General features: G+C 46.7%; 1 protein-coding gene across 6 annotated transcripts; it reads right to left on the reverse strand.

Annotated features, from left to right (window-relative positions):
* Window positions 1–9,640: 9,640 nt before the first annotated feature.
* On the reverse strand, window positions 9,641–21,970 carry ZC3H12D (zinc finger CCCH-type containing 12D). Of its 6 annotated transcripts, none has more exons than XM_040697646.2 (7): window positions 21,923–21,970; window positions 19,506–19,609; window positions 18,532–18,972; window positions 14,448–14,587; window positions 13,415–13,649; window positions 12,445–12,551; window positions 9,641–11,966 (listed from the first exon to the last, which is right to left on the reverse strand). In XM_040697646.2, exons 3-7 carry the CDS (start codon window positions 18,912–18,914, stop codon window positions 10,984–10,986), a joined length of 1,848 nt encoding a protein of 615 aa, XP_040553580.1. In that variant the 5' UTR covers window positions 18,915–18,972; window positions 19,506–19,609; window positions 21,923–21,970; the 3' UTR covers window positions 9,641–10,983. The 6 variants fall into 6 exon arrangements, with proteins under 6 accessions (XP_040553580.1, XP_004935660.2, XP_025004833.2 ...); XM_004935603.5 differs by having other exon boundaries at window positions 21,913–21,970; XM_025149065.3 differs by lacking the exon at window positions 19,506–19,609 and having other exon boundaries at window positions 21,913–21,970.
* Between the last annotated feature and the right edge of the window lie 3,710 nt (window positions 21,971–25,680).

Below are 25,680 nucleotides of genomic sequence, written 5' to 3' on the forward strand. Positions count from 1 at the left end.
GCAGCATGAGTATATTATGCACTTTTATGATTTTTACTTGAGAGGCAGTGGGAAGCCTGGTCTGGCTGGGAGGCACCAAAAGCATTTTAACGTTGAACTCCTTTCCTGTTACCTAACAGATGTGCAGATGTCACTGTTAGCTGCATACAAGGCATTTGGTCAAAGCAGTTTGTCTAAAGGGACTTGAAGAGGAGGGAGAAGCAAACAATGCTGTAAGAACCTTCTTCTGGAGCAGCTGAAGCGGTAACAGATCTGGAGCTTCATTGTGCTGGAAGATTTATGACACCATTGCAGAGTCTGTGCCTCCTCTGTATCCTGTGAAGACATCCTAAGAATAACGTGCTTTCTCTCTTTTTTTTTTTTTTTTTTTTTTTTTTTTTTTTTTTTGTTATTTGTCTTTATGTTACTATGGCTTTTTCCTGCTGCCAGTCAAAGTGAAAACTTGGAGAAACAGTGAAACGATCACAGATGATGCTTAACAAAAATGGTGAAGATCCCTCAGGTGGCAGTGCCGCCACAGCAGTCTGAGGCCAGGCATTTATCTCAGCAGTACTGTTAAGTCACTGGTCTGCTTCCTAGAAGATGCTCCTCTGCTGCCAGGATGGCTTTGTTCTTCTCCGTTCCCCATCTTTGCCTCTCTTGTCTCCTCAACCCTCCTTTCTCCCTGTTACTCCCATGGGTAAGTACGCTGTGTTTTGTTGCGGTTATCCAGTGTTCCCAGTGAAATCTGGGACTAAAACTGGTATGCATATTTCTTCCCATCAGTGTTCTTCCTTCTCTTATGGGGCCAGAAGTGAGTAAATAAGACCTGAGGGTAGAAAATGCAATCTTCTGACAGACGCCTGACACGATTACAAAGTGACTGTCCTCTGAAGTGCTTTCTGTCTGCAACAATCATTTGTTGGTAGCCAGGCTCTACACATGACAGTTTATAACCGAGAAAGGCCGTTGGATGCCATCATCAGGGAGCGGGGCTGGAACTTGAAGCTTGGATGCAATTCAGGGCAGTGCTGCAAACTTGGCAGCGTGCCTGGGGGAGGTTACCCAAGCTGCCTACTTCAGCTCCCAGTCTGACCATTCAGCAGCTGTAGGGATCACCTTCCTCATTTTTGCAGTTTCCAAAGCCCGTTCCCCTCTGTCTGGGGAAGCGTTTGGAGACACATACCTCTTCCACTGTCTTTCATGTTAATCAGATCCTTAAGGATGTCATGCCTGTGCCTGAATTTTAAGGTCTGGGAGAAGTAGGGCTGTGTGTTCCAGGTTTGTACTGTGCCAGTGTAACTAAGATGCTGCTGTACTTAACACAAAAATAAAAACCACAGCTTAGCAGTTGGCTTCAGAAACATTTCCTAATCCTTTGGCACAGATGTCATGTTGAGCACTTTTTTTTGCGATGGAGGACATGACAAATGCTTTCCCTCTTTAATAATGATTACTAACTTTTTTTTTCTACTGAGCTTGGTATTCATAAATCAGATTGCCTTAGGCTGTTGGAACCTTTTAGGAAGCCAAGTGCTGCAGGGCATGGCCAGTTCTGCCCCTCCAAGCTCCGCTTTCAGCCATGGGAGTTTGGGCTACATGATGCAGAGCTGCCAGCTACCCAGGGTTGAGTTTAAAGCCATTTACCCTTGTCCTCTCACTATCTACCCCCGTAAAAGGTTGATCCTCCTGCTTGTAAGCTTCTCTCAAGTACTGGAATGCTGTACTGAGGCCTCCATGGAGCTTCTCCTCTCCAGGATAAATGAGCCTAATTCTCTCAACCTTTCTTCATAGAAGAGGTGCTCCAGCCCTCTGATTATCTTCATGGCTCTCCTTTAGACCTGCTTTCTTGTGCTGGGGGTCCCAAGCTTGGATAGGAGTACTCCAGATGGGGCTTTCACTTCCCTCACCCTGTTGCCACCCCTCTGTTGATGCAGCCCAGGATACCATTGGCTTTCCAGGCTGCAGGCACTCACTGCTGTCTCATGTTTTTAATCTACAAGGACCTCAAGTACTTCTCTACAGGGCTTCTCTTGAGGATTTCTTCTCCCAGTAGAATAAATACCTGAGCTTGCCCCCACTCAAGTGCAGCACCTTGCACTTGGCCTTGTTAAACTTCATTAGGTTCCTTTTTGAAACCTGGCCTGGACCTTCTGAATGGCTTCTCTGCCTTCTGTTGTATCAGCTGCACCACTCAGCTTGGTGTCAACTTCAGACTTGCTGAGGGTGCACTCAGTTCCACTGTCGACATCATTGGTAAAGATGTTGAAGAGCACCAGTCCCAAGATGGACCCCTGGAGGACACCACTCATGACTGGACTCCACCTGGACGTAGAGCCATTGACCCCAACCCTCTGGTTGCAACTGTCTGAACAATTCTTTGTCCAATCTTCACATCCATCAAATTTAGAGATGAGGATGTGGTGTGGGACCATATCAAAGGCCTTGCAGCAGTACAGGCAGATGGCATCAGTTGCCCTTTCTTTGTCTACTGATGTTGTCACTCCATCATTGAAGACCATCAGGTAGGTCCGGCACAATCTGCCCTTTGTGAAGCTGTGCTAGCTGTCTCAGATCACCTCTTCATCTTGCATATGCTATAACATCTCTTCCAGGAGTATCTGCTCCATGATCTTTCCAAGCACAGAGGTGAGGTTCACTGGCCTCTAGTTCCTCAGGGTCATCCTTTATCTCTTTCTTAAAAGTGGGAGTGATGTTTCCCTTTTTCCAATCACTGGGAACTTCACTTGACAGCCACAATCTTTCATATATAACTGAGAGTGGCTCAGCAACCACGTCCACCACTTCCTTCAGGACACTGGGATGCATCTCATCTGACCCCATAGACTTGTATGCATTCAGCCTCATGAGGTGGTTTTGGATTTCCTCAGCTCTTAACTGTGAGAGAGATTTTGCTCCCGCAGAACTTACCTAGAGGTTCGATGCCCCAGTCGTGTTTTGAAGCAGTGGCTGGATCACCCCAGCTGGAAGCATTCCTATTTCAAGCTTAGAGTTGTACTCCACCATACCTTTGCTCTCCTTGGAGCTATTAATTCTATGTTTTGACACTGGAATGGTGCAGCCTCATGTGGAGTGACAGCAGTGCTGAGGTTAGTGCTGCTCTATTGCTCGGTCGCAGTTGCCACTTTCTAACAGCACTTTTAACTCTGAGACCAGAAGGAAGGTGTTGCCAAATGTTGCATAACTACATAAAAATCACGTGAATTATTTTTATGGTTATTTCATTCATCCAAGACAAATACGTATATATTATTTTCTGCATTTTGATTGTATGTGTTGAGCCAGATGTCCGAACGGTGATGTAGCTCACTTTACAGTACAGTTGGATTCTGCTGTTGCTTCTATAACCTAAGCCTTCTATCCTTCCTTCCGTCCTTCCTTCCTTCCTGGAACAAAGACATTTAAATGCAAACTGATAGCAAACCAATGAGTAAAACTAACCAGGGAAGACTCTGTAGATGGTGTTAATAGATTCTGTGGATAGTGATAGTGTTAATCTGATTGCTGATTGTTCTGTCCATCATCAGTCAGCATCTTCTGTGAGATCGTCTAACCCTTCCTTCTGCTTGTTCTCGCTGAACTGTTGTTCCCTGGGCAGTCAGGTGGCTTCGGAAGCTCCCTGCTGGATCTGGAGTTTAAGATTAAATAAATCCCTCTATAGCCCTTGTGGCCAAGGCGAGATGCTGAAGGCCCGTGCTGCCAGCAGCGTTCAGGCAGAGCTGTAATAGTGCCTGCGCTGTGCTCCAGCCCCTGCGCGGCTGCCCCAGGGCTGAGGTTTCAGTTTTACAGAGCCGTGGGTGCACAGCCAGCTTACCTTGTGCACTCATGGAGCTGAGTAACCCTGCTTCCTGAGTACGTGAAAGGAATGCATTAAAAGAACACGATAGAAAATAGTGACGTTTTGAGCTGCTTTGGAAGAAGCAGGGTTTTTTGTGTGTCCCTGTCCCCCCCCCCCCCCCCTCCAGTCCTCCCCTAAATGCTGCCTTACAGCTGCATACCTGGAATGCTTGTCAAATCCTTCTTAGCTCTCAATTCACATATATGTAAGATGATAAGCTCAATTAGTTAAAATTCCCTGTGCCCATATCCACCTGGAAAGAATTTGGAGGTACTGTTTGTAAGGTAATGCCCTCTGGACTCAAATAGAAAGTGTTTTCCTAATTAATTTCTAGGGGTTGGCCGTGATGCTTTCCCAATTGGCAAACCTGGTCTCAAATTTCAGCTTTAAAATATAATTGGCAGCTCAGCAAATTCATAAAATTGATCCCCATTCACACTTATTTTTGGCTTGCGTTAAGAATGTGCCAACCTGGAACTCTAAACTTAACCCGGCGTGACTCTCCCAGCGCTGCCCTAAGAGGGAAGCCTGGCAGCGGCACCTGGGCGCCCGCCAAGACAAACCCAACCCACGCGGTGGATGTCAGGGGGACAGCCAGCAGGGCCAGAGCAAAGCAAAGGCTGGATCGCGTGCCGTGCCCCGTTCCTGTGCCCCGTTCCTGGGATGACCCCGAGTTTGGCTCTCCAAGTTTGCGCCTGCAACCCCGCAGCAACCCTTCTGCGATTTCTAGTGCTTGCCCGGAGCTGAAGGCAGCAAGTACGGGTGGCTGGACTTGGTCGTGCCTATTGCGGGCTGACGATAAAGAACGCGTCTTCCAGCGGGACTCGGGTGCGTGGATGGGGTGAGCTGGTGGCCGTCAGCCCGCAGGCACAGACTCTGCTTTTCTGGTGCTTCCACGTCGACACCTGGTGGTGAAGCCGGCCATCGTGCTCTCAGAGATGGTTTTACTGCGGGCCGCTTGGCATACGCCTTTCAGATGCATCCTCCTCCTGTTTGCACTGCTGCTCTCAGCTCTGCCTGAGTTCTGTCGGACAAATATGAACGCCAGGACGTCCAAGTGCAGGTGCTGCCCTAAATAGCATCTCGCAGAGAGCATCCCCAGCTGTGTCTGCAACAGCATGAAAGGTAAGCAGACGTAATCACTGCAGCATACTTCTGCCTTCTTTTATTTAAGCTCACAAGGAATATTGATTCTCTGCCCCTTTATTTTTTATTATTCTGTTCTATTATTTTGACTTCATAGAATCATAGAATCACTAAGGTTGGAAAAGACCCACAGGATCATCCAGTCCAACCATTCGCCCTTCACCAATGGTTCTCGCTAAACCATGTCCCTCAACACAACATCCAAACGCTCTTTGAACACCACCAGGCTCGGTGACTCCACCACCTCTCTGGGCAGCCCATTGCAGTGCCTGACCACCCTTTCAGAGAAGCCGTATTTCCTAACATCCAGCCTGAATCTTCCCTGACGCAGGCTGGACGTTAGGAAATACTGCTTCTTCACTTTAAACCGCTGTCCACAACTTTTTTCCTCATCTCCAAGGCTTAGACGTGCCCCTTCTAACTTAAGAAAGATGCTCCGAAGGCTTAAAGATCTTCCATCTGCTTTTTGAAATGAAGACAGGGCTCCAAACCCACCACATGTCATGTATTACAGAGCCAGTCTTTATGAGCAAAGGGATGTTCAGATGCTGAAGTTCTTATCCGAGAATGTTTCCCTGCTGGAAATAACATTTTTACAAGCTTCTGTATTCCCTTCAGCCTCTTCCTAACAGGACCTCCTGTGGGGAGAACTTAGTATTTCTCATTCCGATGATAGTTTTGAGTAACATTTATAATTGTCTGCCAATGGCTGCTTATTTTTTTGGCAGTAACGAATCACATTCAAGCTTGTTTCCCTGCTAAAATCCCTTTAGCACTGCTTTTGGAGCAGTGGTCAGATGGGCTGCTGCTTCTGCCCAGCTATCGTGGCATTTATGTGTTTCGTTTCCACGAGGTTGCAGAATGTGGTATCGGTTACGAAGTACATTTTGCCATTTACAGTTTAAAGTGGTAAGAGCCTCTGCATTCCCCCTGCATTTCTCCTGAAAGCTTATACAGCAAATGTCGGTTGGTCCTCAGTTCTCCCAAGCTATCCATATCTATCTGCAGGCAAAGGACAGGTGAGTTTTAGGATTTGTTGTAGTTAGATGTAGGATGGCTGAGGTTCTGCTGCTGCCCCATTTGTCCTCAGAGAAAGCTGCAAACGTGGGGCCTCTGTCTCCATGCACAAGAAGTTTTTGCTGATAGGATTGTTCTAAGGCAGGATGGGAAAACAGCTTGAGCATGTCACGCCTCTGCCAGGGTGGAGATATCCACGCCAAGTTTAAAGAAGAAAACAAAAAAGCCACGCTGCTGAACTCTATGTAATATAAACTAGGAGGAGAAAGATTAGAATTTGGTGAAGGGGTACAGCAGACTTTTCTGGCTAAAAACTGAAAAGAAAAGAGTCTGAAGAGAAGGGGTGAGGACACCTGAGGCAGGGGAGAAGGAGAGGAGGAGGTGAGAGGGAAGAGCACGTGGTGCAGTGAGGAATGGTGAGTGGCTGCACTGGGGGGGGGGGAGGGGGAGGAGGAGAAGGAGGAAGGAGCACCAAGTCAGGGCCTGAGGCGGCAGCAGGTGGGGGATGCATGGTGTCTGTTTTGTGACTTGGGAACTTTCCAGTGGAGGTGTTGATGGAGTCCGGTAAAACGGGGAGTAAAAAGTGTGGAAAAATTGGGAAAAAGTGGACTTTGTGGGGCAAGAGGGATCTGGAAGCAGTAACTCTGGTACCATTGGCAAAGCTATGCTGTCTGACTTTGAGCTGTATATCCAACAGCCTGTGAGCCCTGTATGCGTCCTCATGGCTTCCTGCCCTGTATGGGCTGTTCTCACACACGGTGGTGTTTACAGCTTTGTTTCACCTCTGGTAGGTCAGCAGTGTATCCTCCTCTCAGAAAACACACAAGGAAGCTACTTTGTCTCTCAGTCAAAAACAGCAGTTTTTAAGCACATCCCTCCTGGCTTTGAATGTTTTTGCCAACTCAGCACACTGGTGCAGCTCACCAAGCAGCAGAATGGCTGGAAGACTGGTCAGAGAAGGAGCTGGAGGTCTTGGTCACTGCTCAGCTGAACATGAGCCAGCAGTGTGCCCAGGTGGCCAAGAAGGCCAATGGCATCCTGGCTTGTATCAGGGATAGTGTTGCCAGCAGGGGCAAGAAGGTGATCATGCCCTGTAGTCAGCACCGGTGAGGGCACACTTTGAGTACTATGCTCAGTTTTGGGCTCCTCTCTACAAGAAAGACATCAAGGCCCTGGAGTGTGTCCAGAGAAGGGCAATGAAGCTTTCAAGCACCTGGAGCATAACTGATATGGGGAACAGCTGAGGGAGCTGGGATTGTTCTGCAGCTGCCAGAAAGGAGGTTGTGGTGAGGTGGGAGTTGGCCTCTTCTCCCACATAACTAGTGATAGAACTAGAGGAAACAGCTTCAAGTTGCACCAGAGGAGGTTCAGCTTGGATTTTGGGAAAAAAAAAATTCTCTGAAAGAGTGGTCAGGCACTGGAACAGACTGCCCAGAGAGGTGGGAGAGCTACCATCCCTGGAGGTGTTTAAGGAAAAGGTGAATGTAGCACTTAGGGGCATGGTTTAGCAGGCAGTAGTGGCGGTAGGTGAACGGTTGGACTACATGACCTCAGAGGTCTTTTCCAACCTTTTTAATTCTATGAGTCAGCCATGGTAGGTGTCTGTTTGTCAAAGGCTTTCACCAGAATTCATTTTTCTAGCTTGCAGAGGCGGTCTGTTGCACTCACTTAGATACAGGACTTGCTCTTTCCTTCCCAGCAATCCAGTGTAGTCCAGTAGGAGAGAAACCATGACTCATATAAACGTCTGCTTACATGCTTATGAACCTGTTCACTGTTTGCTTATGAATGCTGCCAGTTTTTATGGGGAGCTAAAATCGTTATAAAGCTCTTTAGAATAGCTGAAGATTACCTATTTCAGCACCCTTCATACAGCAGGAATCGTTCTGGCACCTGACTCACCAGTTCGTTAGTAAGCCCACAGTCCACGTGCCATGAGAGAAAAACCTGTGCATAGGGAAAGCTGAGGGAGGGACAGGAGCTCTGGCAGCAGCACTGACACAGCACTGGGCAGGATCATGCCTCATTCCCTTTTCACACTGCAGACATGCCCACAGTTCATCAGAGGGATGCTCGTAACTACTTTCCCTGGCCAGTCAGAGAGGGATGGGTCTGTGGCTTCCCAGCTTTTTGGAAAAGGGTGAGCGTAAAGAAGGAGAGAGGCTTCCCTTCTATATTGTTGTTTTTGTTGTTGTTGTTTTGTTTTTATATAGTCTTAAAATAAATTCAGCAACTTTGTAAATTTTCCATAGGAAAGCGGCCCATCTCCTGGAGGATCACTCACACTGCTTCAATCCTCTTCTTTTTGTCTCGGCAACCAAAAAGCAGAAGGCTTAGAGGCTCTCAGCCTCTGGGGTTTTATGGATTCATTCTCAGCTTGGCAGCAAGGGCTGCCCTCGAATGCATCTCAGCAGAGACACCAAATGGCAACAGCTGTCCATTAACATCTGTGCGAGAGTTACCTATTCCTTCCTGTTAGCAGTTCTGTCCCTTAACTATCAAGCCAGAAAGCAATCCTACTGTCTTGGAGAGTCCAAGAGGCTGCAGCAGAAGGCCCCTCATTCGAGATGCTTACTCAGTGGTGAAATAATAAAATGGTTTGTGCTTGCCGTGGGCCTTTTGCCAAGGGCAGAGTTTCTCTACAGCACTCAATGACATAACGCTGCTGCTGTGCTGCCCTTGAAACAAAAACTTCATGAGAAAAATCTCTCTGAGCAGATGAGCCAAGAGAAGTCAAGTTCTGCTTAGCACCGAAGTCTGATTTATTTTCTCAGACACTTTCTTAACGCAATGCATATTCTGGGTGTTTTACTGAGAGACTTCACAGTAAATAAGGCAGAAATGAAAGCAAAAATATATATATATATATATAAAACATGAAAGAGTTGTGAATGAGCACCAAATTCCTGTGCGTTCTTGAGGAAAAAGGAGAAAAATTTTAAGCACATGTAGCCAGCAAGCCCAGGACATTGTGTAGAGGCACCGTGCCAATTTTCCTATGTTTTAAATGCTCTCTATATTGAAATACGTAACCTGCATTCCAGACATAAAGCTACTAAATGATGACATGTATGGCTATAGCCTGTTCCACTGCTTTGTGTGTACTTTCTGAACACTGTCATTTGGGGCTTGCTGTTTGTATGGGGAAGGAGCTCTTCCACTCCACAGCGCACTCGGAGTGTGCAGATACGCATGGGCACGATGGAAAGCTCTGCTGCAGGATGTTGGGCCGTCCAGTGAGCCCGTCCCCAAGTGGGCACGATATCCACATTTGCTCCATGAAACATCTCTGTTTAATTTATTATGCTAAAGTAGAGAGTGACGTATTTCAGGGAAACCACTGCTGGCTGTAGACCTCACATACTTTCCAAAGCAATTCACATATTCCGTGATTTTGCTTTAACGACCTTTCTAATCTCTGTGCATTTGCCAGTGGATATTGCAAGCTATTCTGGTGAGCCAAAACGGAGCAGTTTGAATGAGGTGATTTATGTAAAAAAAAACGATAACACAAAAACTTACAATGACTACAGTTAGGGGGAAAGTCATGAAAGATGGAAAAAGCTGTCATTTTTGTGGTCACACTTCCGCATTCTTTTAGCATGCCTTCTTGGTCAGCCACCACATGACTAAAAGAGATTCAGCTGATACTGTTTATTTCCTGAAGAATCTTCACACAAATACAAAAATGCATCATGTGATAGTGACACTAAAGGTAAATTACTTCTGCTTGGTTGCCTTTCCAAACCAAGGGCATTCAGTGCGAGCTAGGTTTAATTATTGCCTGACTGTACTTCTGAGAAGAGCACACGAGAGGTTCTCTGATGCATATGAGATTTTATAAAGGCCACCTGAATGTTGGACCTAATTAATTATCCATCAGTGCTAAAAGGAAGAGAATAAAAAAAACCAGAAAATACTCAGAGCAAGGTGTTCTAGGTGATCATTTTATAACGTGCTAAATAATTCTTAAGATCTGTCATACTGACATACTTAAACTTTGGTGAAATGCCAAAAACGTTCAGGATCAACCTTAATATTTGAATTTTAACTTTAAAAAAATTCAGTAGAATAACACGAAGATTAATAGCTTCACAGCTTACTGAAAATCAAACGTGCCCCAGCAGAATAGAATTTAAATGTTTGTAATCATAAATCATTTGTATAGTGGCATTATGGGACCACATTTGGTAATTAGGGGTTAATTCAACAATGTTTTTTCTTGTTTACTAGGACAGAAGCAGTTCAGAGCTACTATTATTATTATTTTCCTTTGCTATCAGCTGTGTTAGCTCAAATAAGAAGAGCCCTGAGCTTTCAGTCTGCAATAGGACTGACTTTTATATTACAGAGGGCTTCCCTCACTTGACTTATATTGTGCACGAGCCCTGAGAAATATACCTGCAGTTGTTTCCAAGTGCTCTGGGTTCTTTCTCTGCTATCTCCACTAGTAATCTTGTGGGTTCACAGCATTGGTTCATAAACACTAGTTGAGTCTTTTAAAGGTCTAGGACACGTTTGCTTTGTGATTAAAGCCATCAGGTAATTACATGGGCCCAAAGACGCCTTCTAGCAGGAATTACAGCCCGGTGTTAAGGGAAATATGCCAAATTACTTTTTTTTTCTGCTAGCTGAGCAGGCTAGTTGTGATAAGTCTTATGAGGAGCCCTTTAATGGGGCCCATGGAGAACGGCTCCTTGCTGATATTTAAACAGCACATTAGGACATTAAAAACATGTGAGGTTCACATGCTGGCAGCTCAGTTATTAAACCCAAGCCCTCCTACTCACTCCCAAGTGGAGTAGACAAGATTGTACTGCTGTGAACCACAGTGACTGCCTTGACTCAATGCCCTATGCACCACGCCTACATGTATGCTACTTGAACAGCTGTAACTCAGCTCATAAAGCCCTTTAATAACACTCAGATAAACCTGAGAATAGCAGCTCTGCACTTGGTGGGAAAGGTTTAACCTGGAGGCATCACAAGTTTCTATGTCTTTGAATCAGTAATGTCAAGCTAGCGATATCCTTGATCTCAGGGTACAGTGCCATGACTCGATTCACTTCGGCACAGGGGAAAATAGTGCACAGCTCCCTGTGGACACTTGCTTGCTGGGCAGAAGGAGGTCTTGCAGCATGGGGTGGCCAGTAATCACAGTAATTAGCATTGGGCTGAGCAGAGGCTTTCTGGAAGAAGTCAGGCCTGCTGCTGGCATCCAGCAGAAAGGGTTGGCTAGGGAAACAGCACTGGGGCTGCTCTCCGTACACCTGCAGTGGCTCAGCCAGAGGCATCACAGAAGATGGAGGGAGGTGCTGCTGCTGCTGTGCCTCCAGGGCTGGGCCAGGCTGAGCCCCATCAGACCAGCACTCCTGGGGCCAGCGGTGCTCCAGGTGCCTGCCTGGAGGAGGTGGAAGCATTGAGTGCTGGAAGGGGCTCCCTGATAAGCAGGTGCAGTCCAAGCAGTGGTGGTGGCATGGCAGGAAGGGGTTGTGCCTCAGGCTACAACAGCGATGCGGGCTGTCAGACACCTCTCTGTCCTGTGAGGTGCACGCCGGTCTGGTTCCAGAGTACACCTTGTCACTGATGGAGAGTGCTGCCATGTCTCCGACAAGGGGTTGGACTCTGTGGGCTTCTGGTGGTTTCCGGTCCAGCTCCAGGCCAGAGTTGGAGCTGATGGCCCAGGCATCAGCTGGCCTTGCGTGGTAGCTGCCTGGGGACCATGCTGCATAGCAAGAGGCCCTCATGCCCCTGCTGGCTCCCTGTGGCATTTCTGTGACAGGGTTGTGAGGCATAGGCTCTCTACCAGTCCGATATGGAGAGCAGTTGCACATCTCCTCCTCCTCCCCCAGGTTCACGGACACTTTTGTTCTGGCTCTGAGCTCATCAGCAACTGACAGCTGAGCTTGATGCAGCCTCTCCGGGTGGTAAAACTTGCATTTGTTACCATAAGTGCATTTTTTACCTGAAAGAGTCAAAAAATATCAAACAGGAGGTCATCCCCCAGGACCATGCAGCCAGGAGCTTCTGGTGAGCACAGACGACACAGAGAAGAAGCCCTGCTTTCCCCCCTAGTGCCTTTGACCCCACATTTACATGTTGCTGACTGAAATAGCAGGGTGCAGCCACAGCAGAGGGAAATTTCTGCGTATTTAGGTCTATTTTGGTAGTGTCTGAAGTTCACATGTCTTCTGGTTACAGTGCTCAATGGACCGGGAAATCTGCTGCTTGAAAAGGGTGGCTTTCAAACACAGGGCAGATGTTCACCTCCAAATCACATTAAAGTTGTTTTGGGGTGGGAGCACCACACGGTTGAGCAGCCCTGGCCCCATCCTTTACCACACCGAGTGTGAAGGAGGAGCACATGCAGGACCAGGGCTGTCCCCCAGCTGAGGACTGCGCAGCAAGGAAGCAAGGCCCAGGAGGGACAGAGCGGAACCCACCGTAGGGGCAAGGCTGCCATGTTGATTCAGGAAGCGCTGGCTTTTTGCTGAGGAAATTATTAAGAGTGGGTCCGTGCCGGCCTAGCGGATCATCAGGAGGCATAAACCTGAAAAAGGAGAAGTGGCAGGAGTAGCAGAAGTACTCTGAGCATTGCCACAGCTTGCTGCACAGGCTTAGAGCAGGGGCAGATGTGTGATGCCCTCGCAGCCTGGCCTCTGGAAGCTGCATTATCCCTTCTGCTCACCAAGCCAAGCTTCATGTTCATGTAGCTGTCCTCCTTTCCTAAAAACTTCAACCAACTAGAAAGACGCTAAGGCTTGGCACAGCCCTGGTCTGTCAGCACCCCAGTTATCGCAGTATCACTTCCTTTTTCCCTGAAGCAGCAGGAAATACCTCTGTGGTCCCCGCTCTCGTCAGCTCCCTTTCACACCAAACTCATTTTCCTTCTGTTCTGGGGGCAATAAGGTCTAAAGCCACCACTTAATTCAGAGCTACAGCTGATCGCCCATCTGGTGAAATGAAGTGGCCTAGCCTTTTCAAGGGGATAGTCAAGGGCCCAAAGAGATCAGCTTCTCCTTTCTCTTCTTCTAAATTGTCACAATAATAAAACCAAAGGAAAAAATGCTGTTCTGCCTTGCAGGGGAATTAAGAATTAACTCATCCAGCGTCCCCTCATGAATTTAATTCAGTTACAACACTACAGAATAGAACTGAATACATAGTAGGTATTGAGTAAACGTCCCATTGGACATTGGGCTGGTAAGAAGGAAAGCTGGTCACTACTGTTGCCATTCAAACAGAGAAGTTTGAATGGAGTGGCGTGGGGTTTTAAGACCAAAGCTGAATAAGAAGGAACTACAGAAACGAGATAAGAAAACTGTGGTGGCCAGAGGTACGCTCATGTCTGAGCTGTCTTGACCCATACACTTCAAGTTACAGACAGGTTGCTCACCAGCCAAGTTCTCTTACCTGTTACTGACAAAAGAGTACATGAGTAGTCGCTGCTCTATGAACCATTTCCACTCAGGATTTTCATTCTGGAGATCTCGGTAATGGTCATTGGAAACAATGACCCCATCTTTTTCATAAGCAACCTTCACAATATAGCGATCATCGTAGCAAACTACCCTCTTGCCTTTCACCTTCCGAGATGGGGTATACACAAGGATTGATTGTTTTTCAAGCTCTTCAAGAATGTGCTGATCTGGTGAGGTGGTTAGCAGAAATAGAGGGGAAAAAATATGCAGAGAAAGAATCAGTTAATGATGACCCGATCTCCACCATGCTAGAAAATTCAGGCAACTTAAAGTGGTGTGATTTTTGGATGCATTGAAAACTAGTGATTGTTTGGCAGTTTAACAAATTGGTCTTTTATAAAAGCATCTACTCATAAAATTGGAGGTACATTTTTCTGATTTTTTTTTTAAGTCTTAACCATTAAAGGTCTACACCAGAGGTAGGTGAAATCCTGTAGTTCCCTTTTTACACCAGTAGATAACGCAAAGCTTCTGACCAGTCCTGGCATGAGTGTTACTGCAAGTTGAAATGGGCCTGATAAAATAAATAAATTCATTTCTCCACCTCCAAGGAGGCTCCGACCTCTTGCCATTCCTGCCACACAGAGGGGCAGATCCATTGCCTTCTTACCTGCAGCTGCAGAAATCAAGCTGCAGGCACACACCTTTCCTATTTATTTCCATACAATCTAAATCTCGCCACTCTCCACAGACTTCAGCCAACACACATCCTTCTCCTGGCAGAGGAAGCTGTGTAGCCCCTGCATCAGATACCAGGCTAACTGATGTCAGCCATGCAGTAACAAAGCCCTCTTTGCAGTTTTCATTGCTAGCCTGCATGTGGCAATGAATTAATGACTAATTTAAGCAATGGAGACCTTGTACAGTTTGCATCTTACAAGGCAAAACCATACTGTACTCTTCACACCCCCTGCCTGCAATCTGCACCTAATGGCTGCTAAATTATGCCCAGGATGGTGACTTACCTGCAATGGGACTGTCTTGTCGAGGGGGCTCCTTCCTCCAGAGGGGGACAAAAACCTTGATGTAGGTGTGCCCCCTTTCTCGGAACCAGTCCACTGCCAGGCGGATTCCCCAGCAGGAGAAGACCTCTTTGTTTCCATGGCTATGAAAGAAATAGGAAGAGGAAGCTGAGGCAAAGTTTTCAGTATGGAGAGTTTCTTCCAGCACATGCAGAAACCCATGAGGCTCTCCTCTATGACATAAAATGTGGAGATTTTCTTCTGTGCTAACAGTGACATGGATTTTGATGTCTGAAATGGCTGTAAGTGCAACTGCAGGTCAGTTTGGTACTGACGCCTTCTGGAAGTAGCTGTCAAATTCAAGGGGAAAAAAGACTGCAAGTATAAGGAAGAGAGTTATGGAGAATCTAACCCAGGCCACCAGAAAAGGGACAAGACCTCTGTGGAGAGGGCCACAGATGCTCCAGGCCCATCGTTATCTTGCTCAGGTTGTTGGATTTTGCCTTTGTTGCACAGAAAGGTAGGAAAACCCCAAGATGTGCACTGTAGCAGATGCACGCTACAGGTGGATTCTGGATAATTATCTGGATAATTATAAGTATTTAAAACAAAACACAGAAAACATCCCCAAAGGAAACAATTAGAGTCAATCTCCTTTCTAAGTTTCTTCTCCCCACTGAAAATTCTTACTGCTTGCCCTCCTCTTATCTAAAATTTTACTAGAGCACAGCGCACATATAAAGGAAGGTAGTTTGTTAATTGCCTCTGCACAAGGAAACAAAAATCCTCATGCAGATCCTGAACAGATAAATACCCTCACAGTGACTGCAGAAACCTCATCCTTGTACTTTGAGGTTTCTGGATAATATCAGCACAGTCTTACTCACGTTCTGCAGAACATGGATGTAAATGTCTCTCTCGGTTACTACACCTACCTGCAGTGACTGACCAGCTGAGGAAAATGCTGCAGTCCCAAACATCCCTGATCCCCAGAAATTCATGTCCAGATTGGGCTTATATTGATCATAAAACAAAAAAGGCGCATTTTTACACCTAATAAAATTCATAGTGCTGAAATGTTGACTACAAATGAAAACCAGTGCAATTGGCTAGGCCATTCTTTAATGTTGGCTCTCAAATCAAGCTCACTACAGCAAACACTTACTTTGACAACGACTACTCATCTACATGTACATAACCCTGATAGCTGTAGAGAAGTACTTTCATATATACTCCCAATGTGAGAAGTAAAACACTCACTCAAGCACAAACAATGTGATTGAAAGGGCAGGCAGAACAAGCAAGAGGCACCTGGTGTTGATACTCAGTGTTATCACTGAATCTATTTGGTGTATCACTACAGCCAAAGCTGGGGAATGCATAGCCACAGTAGTAGATATACACATGGTGCACTGCCATGTCAAGCATCGTTGAACACCAACACCTGCCATGCAATACCACAGGGTCTTTAAAATGTCTCATCTCCTGCATGTTGAATTAATCTTGACCAACAGAACCTTTTTAACCCACCCCATGCCCAAGGACCTTAACTGATCTGTCACAATTCTGTCCCTGCTCTCTCCTTCCTGCCAGCAGTGCAGCGCATCACTTGGTTACAGGTCACCAGGACCCAACAGAAGCCTCTGACCAGGGCACAGAGAACAAGGCAACCATTCCAGCAATTACTCCATAATTATCAAGAAGTGGTTCCTTTTTCAGTTGTGCAATTTCATACTCTTTGAGATGAACTTGAGTTAAAACAGCTCCTTCAAGAGCATTTATTCATGAACAGCAGTAGTTTACAAGACACTGGCCTAAGAGGACGCTTGGGCTATATCCTAATTTTGTTAAAATAAATGATTACACCCTTTCTTGCTCTATCTGTAGTTGTATTGTTCCACCTTCATGGATGTTTTAGGCCTGTTGGCTAGGAAACACCAAGTTCCAACACTAACTCCCTCATAACCGTGTACTGTCAAAGTAAGGAAACAAAGCAGGGCTCAGCTGGCCCAGGAAAAGGCCTCTGCATAAGTCACAGCTTAAAAACTGGACATAAAAGTGCAAACTCTAGAGTAGATAGTCCCTTCAGTGTTACAGGGTTACACCTGTCCCTCTTTCACAGTGCCAAAACTTTCCCCCACTAACTAACTAGCTAAACCATCATGTGTACCTCCCATATGCTGGCAGATGGCTAAGTTTCTAACTACACCTGATGGAAATGCAAAGCATACTGGGGTGTCTGGTTAGTGAAACTGGCTGAAGGCAAGGGTATTTGCCATTCAGTCTCAATGGATGGGCTTGGGGCATATACATCTTTTTCAAAACTTTGCACCATGCAATAGGCTCTCAATGCTAACTGTGAAGTGCTCCAGAAACATCAATCCCAAGACAGAAGTACAAATGCTTGAGAAATTTTTTTCCCCACACAAACGTCTCTCTAAGCTTCAAGATTTTGACAGCTCAACCCCTAAATTGTTGCTTCTCCTAAACTTTTATACCTGATCATGTTGATGATGGTTTTTGTTTTGGTTTTTTTTCCCAGCAAGAAAACCCAGCAAACAACTCTATTCCCTGATCATGCTGCGAACAGCTCTTTTCCACCTGACAGTAACAAATCAGAAAAATCAAGAAGGGGATACCAAAAATTAAAATGAGGATCCCATCCCATTAGCCAAAGGGCAAATGTCAGCCAGCACCACTAAGGCTAGACATCCTGGACAGGAAAAAAGCTCCTTCCAGGCTGCACTGGGTCTATATACCCTGACAGGATCAGTAGTCTCCTCCATTGTGCCAAGCAGTCCTTAACTTACCAAGGCGGATGGGGATGTCTGAGTGGAGCTGTAAAACCTTTGTCTTTCTGAAGCTGGAAACTACTTCACATTCCTCTAATTCTGTTTAGGTGAAAACAAGGAATCCACAGCAAAACACTAGCCTTCAAGAGTCTAGGCAGGAAAGTACCTCTCCACCTTGCATGCAGAGAAGTAGAACAGCCTGAGGAGGCTCTAGGGTGGAAGTGCAGGAGATCCTAGCAGCCAGCTGCCCAGCTGTGGCTTGGCTAAGGCTAAAGAGCTTTGCTCTGTTGTGTATTTCTCACTAGCTGGGAGCTTCCCTGAGTATCCCCTCGCTTTCGGGTGGAATTTCTTCCTTCTTCCAGAAGATGGCACAACTTGCTTAATCTCCAGGATCACCTGCTCTGAACGCACTAATCTCTTTTGCCCTCTCACCAGAGGAAATGTGGTCTTATCACACCTCATACCAAAGGAGGAAACCCTTCTCCACTCTATTCCAAAGTGCAAGGATGGGCCTGGTAGGAGTCACAGGGAGAAGTGGTGGATACAAAGGGCACCCTGGACTCTGGCGAGGCCTCTGACAGTTCTCAGTGCTCAGAGGAACGGAGGCCAAGCTGCTGCTCTTGGATTTCTCATCCACATGAGAATGCCAGGCTCTACATCACAGAGTACTTTTACAGTGTCAGGACACTACTTAGGAAGCATAATTGGCCAAGATGAGCTGCTGTAACATTTCCCAGAAACAGAATTAATAAAGAAAGAAATGAGAATATTTAAGATAAAAGCCAATGACCAATTTCCTGACGTTTCTATAAAATATGCCAACAAAAAACATACAAGCCAAGAACCTCGCTGGGATTTAGTTGCAAGTCAAGACAATACAGCTGTGATTTTGTTAGGACCCACAGCCACCTGTTCTTATTTTCCCTCTCCTTCTTATGTTAGTGGGGCTTTCCCCGTTCATTTGGGATTCCTAGGTAACTGCATGAAAAGGCAAGGAGACATCAGTGGTGAGCAAAAAGAGAAAGGGCTGCTGAATCATCCCATCATAAACAGTGCACGTTAACTGCTGTGAGCTTGTAGAAGGTCAAATGCAGAGCAAGGCAGTGACTGTATTTGATGTGTGTATTTATGGGCATGGACACAAAGGGTCCCCAGCCAAATAACGGGAAGAAGCAGCGGTTCATCTACCATACATCAAATAGACATCTCACCTGGAGAAAAACCCACTTCAACCCACCATCTTTAACATTCAAAAACTACTGAGAAAGAGAGATGTCTTAAAAAGCAAAGCTTACCTCATTGCTACGTTGCTGCCATCAATCACAATGGCTCTCAAGTGACTGGAGGAATCACCTTCCTCTTCTCTAAGCCACTTCGGCACTGGTGAAGTGCTGCACGACCCACGGGCTACAAGTTTTAGTGGGGGAGGCTGAGCCTGGCTCTCCAGAGCTTGAGGCTTTCTCCCCATCCGAATCAGCTCTTTGAGCACGTCGTCCTCCAGGGCCTCCTGGCCCAGGCTCTCCAGCACTTTGCAGATGTCCTGCTTACCATAGCCTAGCTTGCAGAAAAAGTCCAACTTGCTCTGGTGCGCTTCTCTCCCTGCTGTAGAAACTCCTCTGGAGCCTGGCGGTACCAGCTTGCTGGAAAATGAACTGGTCAGGGCCATCCTAGCAGGCATCTGCCTTCCTTTCAAATGCAGTGCCTCTGTCTTCTTGTCCTTGTCCAGCGGGCATCAGCTTTAGGTGGGGGAAAGATTAGAAATAACAAAATGCAAGCGTTAAGGCAGAACGTGCAAGCTCAGTTAGTCGCCTTGTGCGCTGTCCCAGTCTTCTCTCACCATTCAAGTGGTTTCCTGATCCCCTCTTACTTATAAAAGCAGCCGACCGGCCCAGGCGATGTTGGTCGTACTCCAGGCATGATGTCAGACAGGTGTCATCCTACTTCACGAGCTATGCAAGCCTGTCTTTACCCAGGTTCACTGTATGCGTAAGTTTGTTCTTTGGACTTATCTCACAGGAAATGATATAAAAGGCGGTGTAACCGGGGATTTTCAATTTGCTCAGTGTGGTTAATGAGGCGCAGATAATTATCAGTTGAATGCTGTCGGATGATCTCAGATGCCATAGCAACTTAACATGTACAACGAATCTCACTAAGTGATTTAGGGAAACGTTATTCAGCTGTGAACTCTGAACTCTTAGCAGAACTGTGTTTCCTAGTATGTGCCCGATGTATGTACAGGCATATCTTATGAAATTCTACCACTCACCTGTTCCAGCGATGCTTGAGTTCATACTTTCCTGTTGTTTTTGTATTCGGAGAAGCAGCTTGTTTTTTGAAGGCTGTCATGGGTAGTGGTTGGAAGCAAACAATCTGAAAAGTGGTTTCAGTTTCACTTAGATTCATTGTCAAAAGACACCGGTAATTCAGAAATGACTGTGCCGAAGCAGCAGGACGCTACCTCAAGCTTCTCCATAACATGACATTTCTGGTTTACCTAGTAACTGAGCATGATGGGCAATGTAAGCTTCAGAATTGCTTCACTCTACCAAGCGTGACAGCAGAAGGACATACGTGGTGACTACTCAACAATCAAGCCACACTTTTTCAAGTATGCTTGGCATGCTTGCCCTGACACTTATCTCACTAGATCTCTGCAGTTATTGATACCACCAGTATCAGAGCTATGGCTGCATTACCTACTCACGTGTAAGAAACAAGTCTGGCTGTCTTCCCTACCCTGTAATCTCTCATCACCCTCACTGATGGGAGACCAAGTGCAGGTCACTCCTGAGTATGAGGTAAACCACTCAGGGAAGATGCTCCAAGCTCTGGAGCTCTGTTAGACCGAGACATTCAGCCCTAAATCTCAATGCTCCTTTGCCTATAGGACTTGAGATCATGTAAAAAGACAACTTGCAGACAGCTCCCTGGGAAGAAGAGGACTGCGGGGCCACTGCAGCCCATTCATTGACAGGTCACTTCACGATGGCTTAAACAGCGTGTTTTTCTGAAGAAGAAATCCGGAACTCTAGTAAAAGTTATGAACAGCATCAATGTATTTTAATAGCCCTCAGTGTTATCTTGTCGACCTGCATTTCCACGTGTCCTGACGTATGTGTTTGTCTTGGGGTGATTTCCCACACTAGCACCCTATTGCAGTGTGTTTGTCCCCCGCTCCATTGAAAGCAGGCTCAGCCTTGCCAGGAGGGTTCCCAGCTGTACAGAGAGGGTTCCCAGGGTCCTTGCCAGGAGGGTTCCCAGGGTACAGAGGCCACATCTGCCAGCAGCAGCACCTGCTGAGCAAAGGCTGCTCTTCTGCAGTGCTGCTGGCCAGTGGATCCACTGGATCTCCGCTCCTGTTTGGCCAGATGTTAGCAATGGGTAATGTGGCGACTGCAGGGTTTTTGCCACAGAAAAGAGCACGTGTGGAACCCTGAGATGGAAGGTGTGCTCACAGCTGGCACTGAGGTGACTCTTAAAAAGGGAAACTTGAAGGGTGACCCTGGAATCATAGAACATCCCAAGCTAGAATGGACCCACAGGGATCATCGAGTCCAACACCTTGCTCTACACAGCATCACTCAAAATCAAACCCTACATCTAGGAGCATTGTCCAGACGTTCTGTGAACTCCAGCAGCTCAGGGCCGTGCCCACTGCCCTGGGCAGCCTGTTCCATGTCCAACCCTTTCCCTAACCCCCAGCTGCCCCTCCCCTGACACATCTCCATGCCATTCCTTTGGCCCTATCGCTGTCACAGAGAGCAGAGCTCAGCGCTGCCCTTCTGCTCCCCTCACAATGAGCTACAGCCACCATGAGGGCTCCCCTCATCTCCTCTGCTCGGGGCTGAACCAACCCAGGGAATAACAGTCACCGGTTGATACTTTGATGAGCAATCAGCAGCATGCCCAAGTCCAACAGGTCAGCTGGTTGCTACAATCAGTGCAAGAACACAACAAAAGAAGCAGTGCATCACAGAGTCCACCTTTTGCTATCAGACACAAACAGGTTGTAAAATCCAACTTATAAACTTTACAACCTTCATATGCAAACGACTTGGATTTCCTCCTGCCACTTCCCCTGCCCTCACAGATCCGTTGGGCAGCCACTCTGGCTTTGAGCTCTACCAGCACTCAGCCTTCAGCTCCTGGGCTGATTTTTCCCCCAGGCAAACGTGCCCAGCCCACAAAGCCGTGATATTCTGCCCTCCTCCATGCACCCACACAGCTAGAAGGAACAGCTTCAGTGTCGTTTCTAAATTCTTTTATAATCTTCATGTTTTAGCTAGAAATAAGGAAAACAAAATGCATTTGGCCATGCATGCAGACATAGCAAAAACTTCACACCATGGCAGCATTCCCCCTGCCCAGCCTTGGCTGCCCCTTCCTCCCCTGTCCCCGAGAACTACCCCACAGTTCATTCAACCTGCACCAGTCAGCACTCCTGGGCCCTTCCAGGAGCTTCTTCTTCTCGGAAAGAATACAGGCTGCTGCTCTTTCAAATAAATCAGAATGCTTTTAGATTCCCCAATGAAGGATGCACATAAACCCCTGCAGCAAGACCAGATGACTACAGAATGATCTGCATCTTTCCTCCCCACCCTCTGCAATGCATTCCCCAGAAACCATAACAACAAGCAGTGCCAGAAGCCATGCCCACCAGCAGCCCCACTCACCCTGTGTTACCTGCCCGATCCCCACGGTGCCATCCCCGTGGATAGCCGAGAGCTGCTCAGGGCAGCCACAAGGAAGCTGGAGAACCTTAAGGCAGGGCTGGAGTCAGCCGAGAGCAAACAAGTGCTTTGAGCAGGTTAGAGCTCATTCTAAAGGAAGGGTTTACTTCCTCATTTGGCTCGCTGGTCTTTCATTTAACTATACAGGTTGATAAACTTTCACTTCATTTTTCAAAAGGGGGAAAAAAAAAAAAGGTTCCCAATACATCTCTCTTCTGAGTCATGGCAAAGATGAGTCAAATGCCTGTGGGCAGGGATCCACAGCACTCAGCAGTCAGAGCTGGGCACAGGAATTTGGGGATGAAAGGACAACTTTTCACCGGGGACACTTCACCACGTTATTCTTTCCCCCTTGCATCTGGCAAATTCCTGACTTACAGGGACATAAAAAATAGGTAATTAAAATTTAAAAAGCACAGAAGGAAGGGCAGCATGCAACCTACCTGCATGCAGCACAGATCTCTCTGGGGCTTGGGTGGGACTGACTAGGCAGGTCAGCCACATGGGAAACAGTTCCTAAGGCCACAACTACACCACCTTGCCAGCTTTCTGCTACCCAGAACACAGATACCCGTAACACAGCAGAACATCCGGAGCCTGAGACCCCACACCCTGGGGAAGGAGCCAGGCAGAGCGCCAAGGGCATCCTCACAAGAGCACCACTACAAAGTGCTCCTAGAGGGGAACAAGAAAGCTGCCGAGCTGCTTACAACCAAGGGATGCAATGGAGTAGAGCACATGACATCCCAGAGTATCATTTTAACTCCCACTTCTCAGCAAAACACTCTTCCAATAAGGGAATAAGGCTGTGGAGAGCGTCCATAGAGCAGCAACAAGTCTGGTGAGGAGACTGGAGCACAAGTCTTATGAGGAGCAGCTGAGGGAACTGGGATTGTTCAGAACTTATTGCTTTCTGCAACTACCTGAAAGGAGGTTGTGGCAAGGTGGGGGCCTCTTCTCCAGAGTAATAGTGATAGAATTAGACAGAATAGCTTTAAGTTGCACCAGGGGAGGTTCAGGTTGGACATAAGGAAAAATTTCTTCTCCAAAAGGGCGTTTATGTTAATGGACTAGCTATGAGTATGAGACTTCAACATTACTCCAATTGCAGCCAGCCAGGAGGACCCTTACCTTCCTTGCCAAAGCTGGGAAGAGCACACCAAGACAACTGCTGGTGTGTGGCAGCGGACCACGCAAAGCAAATGACTGTACAGAACTTTAAAATGGTCTCAAACCCTTTTGTTCACCAGCGCAGATAAACATTTGCCAGCCCAGGGCTGTGGTTTCATAGACATTTCCTCTTTCTGCTGCTTCCTTGTGCTGACAAGCACAACGAGTACTCCCAGTGCAATTTGTTGCTTCTCCATGGTGTTGTGGTAATTAAGGAAATGGATACAGCGGGCGAGGTCTTCTCTGGGGAAGAACCCCAACTCATGGATGTTCCTATGCTGAGCCGAAGTTTGAGAGTTTGCTGCATTGTGAAACAACTGGACTGCCACTGGAAAGAATTATACCAACCTCCAAGCAGGACAGCCTTGCTGTGGCAGCTCCTGGAGACCATGGCAGAAGACCAGGCCTGCCATCTCAGTGGGATCTGTGCAGCCCCACCTTCCTGATGGTGATAGTTAAGATGTCATTCCGAGTACAGAAAAACATTCTCTTGCACCTGCAGTGGGGAACGCCACAGGTGCTCTGGTCTACACACCCCAAGGAGTTATTTGCTTTGTTAAAGGAAACATTCATTCGTTGCATCAGAAACACAGAACAGCATTATTACCATCTTCCTCATGTGGAAAAGTTCACCTGCTGGGAAAATCAAACAAACGCGTGTGGTCGCAGTATCACAGTGAGAATTCTGCAGTCCCTGACCAGAGCCAGGATAAAGCATGCAGGTAAAGGCAATCCTATCGGCAGGAGCATCTCCCTGCTGCCTCACGCTGGGCCACCACAACCTGGGCTCTTGGTCAACCCTCAGCAAGAAGAAGTCACCTTTACACAGCACAAGGGGTGCTCTCAGTTTTCAGTCTGGGTTTTATGCACTACTAGCCAAAGGGTAGACATTTTTCTGCCAGTGAAATTCTCTCGCTGCTGGAGACCCTGCAAATTTTGACTTGTTGCAAACAGGTGTTTGCCCCCCAAAAACTGACACCACTCGCTCAACAGGTCCTGTTGGAGTGCTGCATGAAGCTGTTGATAGGCAACCCGGTGTTCAGGCTGGTAAACAACCGGTGTCTTTAGAAGAGATCTTTTTATATGCTTTCCAAACCTTCCCCCCAACAAAACAGGCAGCAGCAGCAAGGTCTGCGTCTGACCACAGAGCGGGGAGAGACATTTATTCAAACAGTACAGCCGATGGACAGCTTCTTTTACTTCTTGGAAAATTACAATCCCATCTTAAGATCTGACACAGCAAGAACCAGACTTGTTTTTGCCATCTAAAATAGCTATTTTTGGCCTCCCTTTTATATAAAAAAAATCCTGCTATTAGTCAAGTGTTTTCCACTGAGCTTATATAAAAAGTACCTTTTAAAACCAGAAAGCCCCAAACAAGTTTCAAGTTCAAAAGTCTACCACTCTTCAGCTTAAGATTTCAATTTCAGAAAGCTCCTGGAACAGCCTTTCCGTTTCAGTGATTTAGCGAATGCTTGGTAGACCTAAAGCCTCGTATGGCACACCGAAGCCTTTTAACATACACACCACCGTGAACAAGGCCATTGGCTCGTTGACTGACAAAAAGCATATCTTCACAGCAGCCAGACACAAAGCGACACAGAAATACTAACATATGGCATAAACTTACATAGCACGTACATAAACTCCACAGTTTTCATATTCCTTATAGTATTCCTATGTGTGTAACAGGTGACTGACAGAAGAGGCATTATCCATCTAGGAAGACATCTACCTAGAAAGCCTACAAGCCAAAACTCTAGTCAGCAATACATGAGTTTTATATGCACACTCACGCTACAGGAGAATGAGGTGAACAAAAGGAAGAGCAACAAAGTCATAAATACTTATAAGATTCTTGAAAATCTCAAATATAACTTTATAATGGTGCAATTAAATACGCTTGTCCAAACTAAGTGTTTTGGGTTCACCTGGACAGGAGCAAAGCAGGCCACATCTACCTGCAGAGGTTCTCAGCAGCCCCGGGCACATGGCATGCTATTCCAACCTCATACGGGACTGTGCAAGACAATACTGCAGCACGCATCCCAGAGGAAGGTGACACACTGTCAACGTGGCAATATGGGATCTGGGTAAGAAAGCTGACGTGTCGTCAGCTCCCTCCCCTACACAAACCTCAAGCCAAGCTTATGCTGAGTGAGCTTCATGAACACGTCAGTGAGCTTCGGAAAAAGAACAGGAATTCATCAGCAAGAAGTCCACCAGGCAGCAGGCAGAGCACACAGCAAAACAAGTGCAGAGCTGTCACAAAAGGCTTAGGGAAGGCACCAGGTACATTTTTGAACATGCTTTTTGTTTTTTGTTTTTTTTCCTCAAGACTCCCTGGTCACCAACACAAAAGTAACCATTTACTTCCATACACTACTTGTATAAACTTCTAGATCTTAAGCATTTGCCTGTTGCTAGAGAAGAAGCCACTTCTGCTGCTGAGAAGTGAGCATATTTTCCAGGAATTGGGTATTTGTTTTTATACCTTAAGATGTTCCCCCTCCCCACAGGTGTGCGTGGGGTCTGTTGAGG

The sequence above is a fragment of the Gallus gallus genome, chromosome 3 (genome assembly GCF_016699485.2).
Source record: "Gallus gallus isolate bGalGal1 chromosome 3, bGalGal1.mat.broiler.GRCg7b, whole genome shotgun sequence".
Taxonomy (NCBI): domain Eukaryota; kingdom Metazoa; phylum Chordata; class Aves; order Galliformes; family Phasianidae; genus Gallus; species Gallus gallus.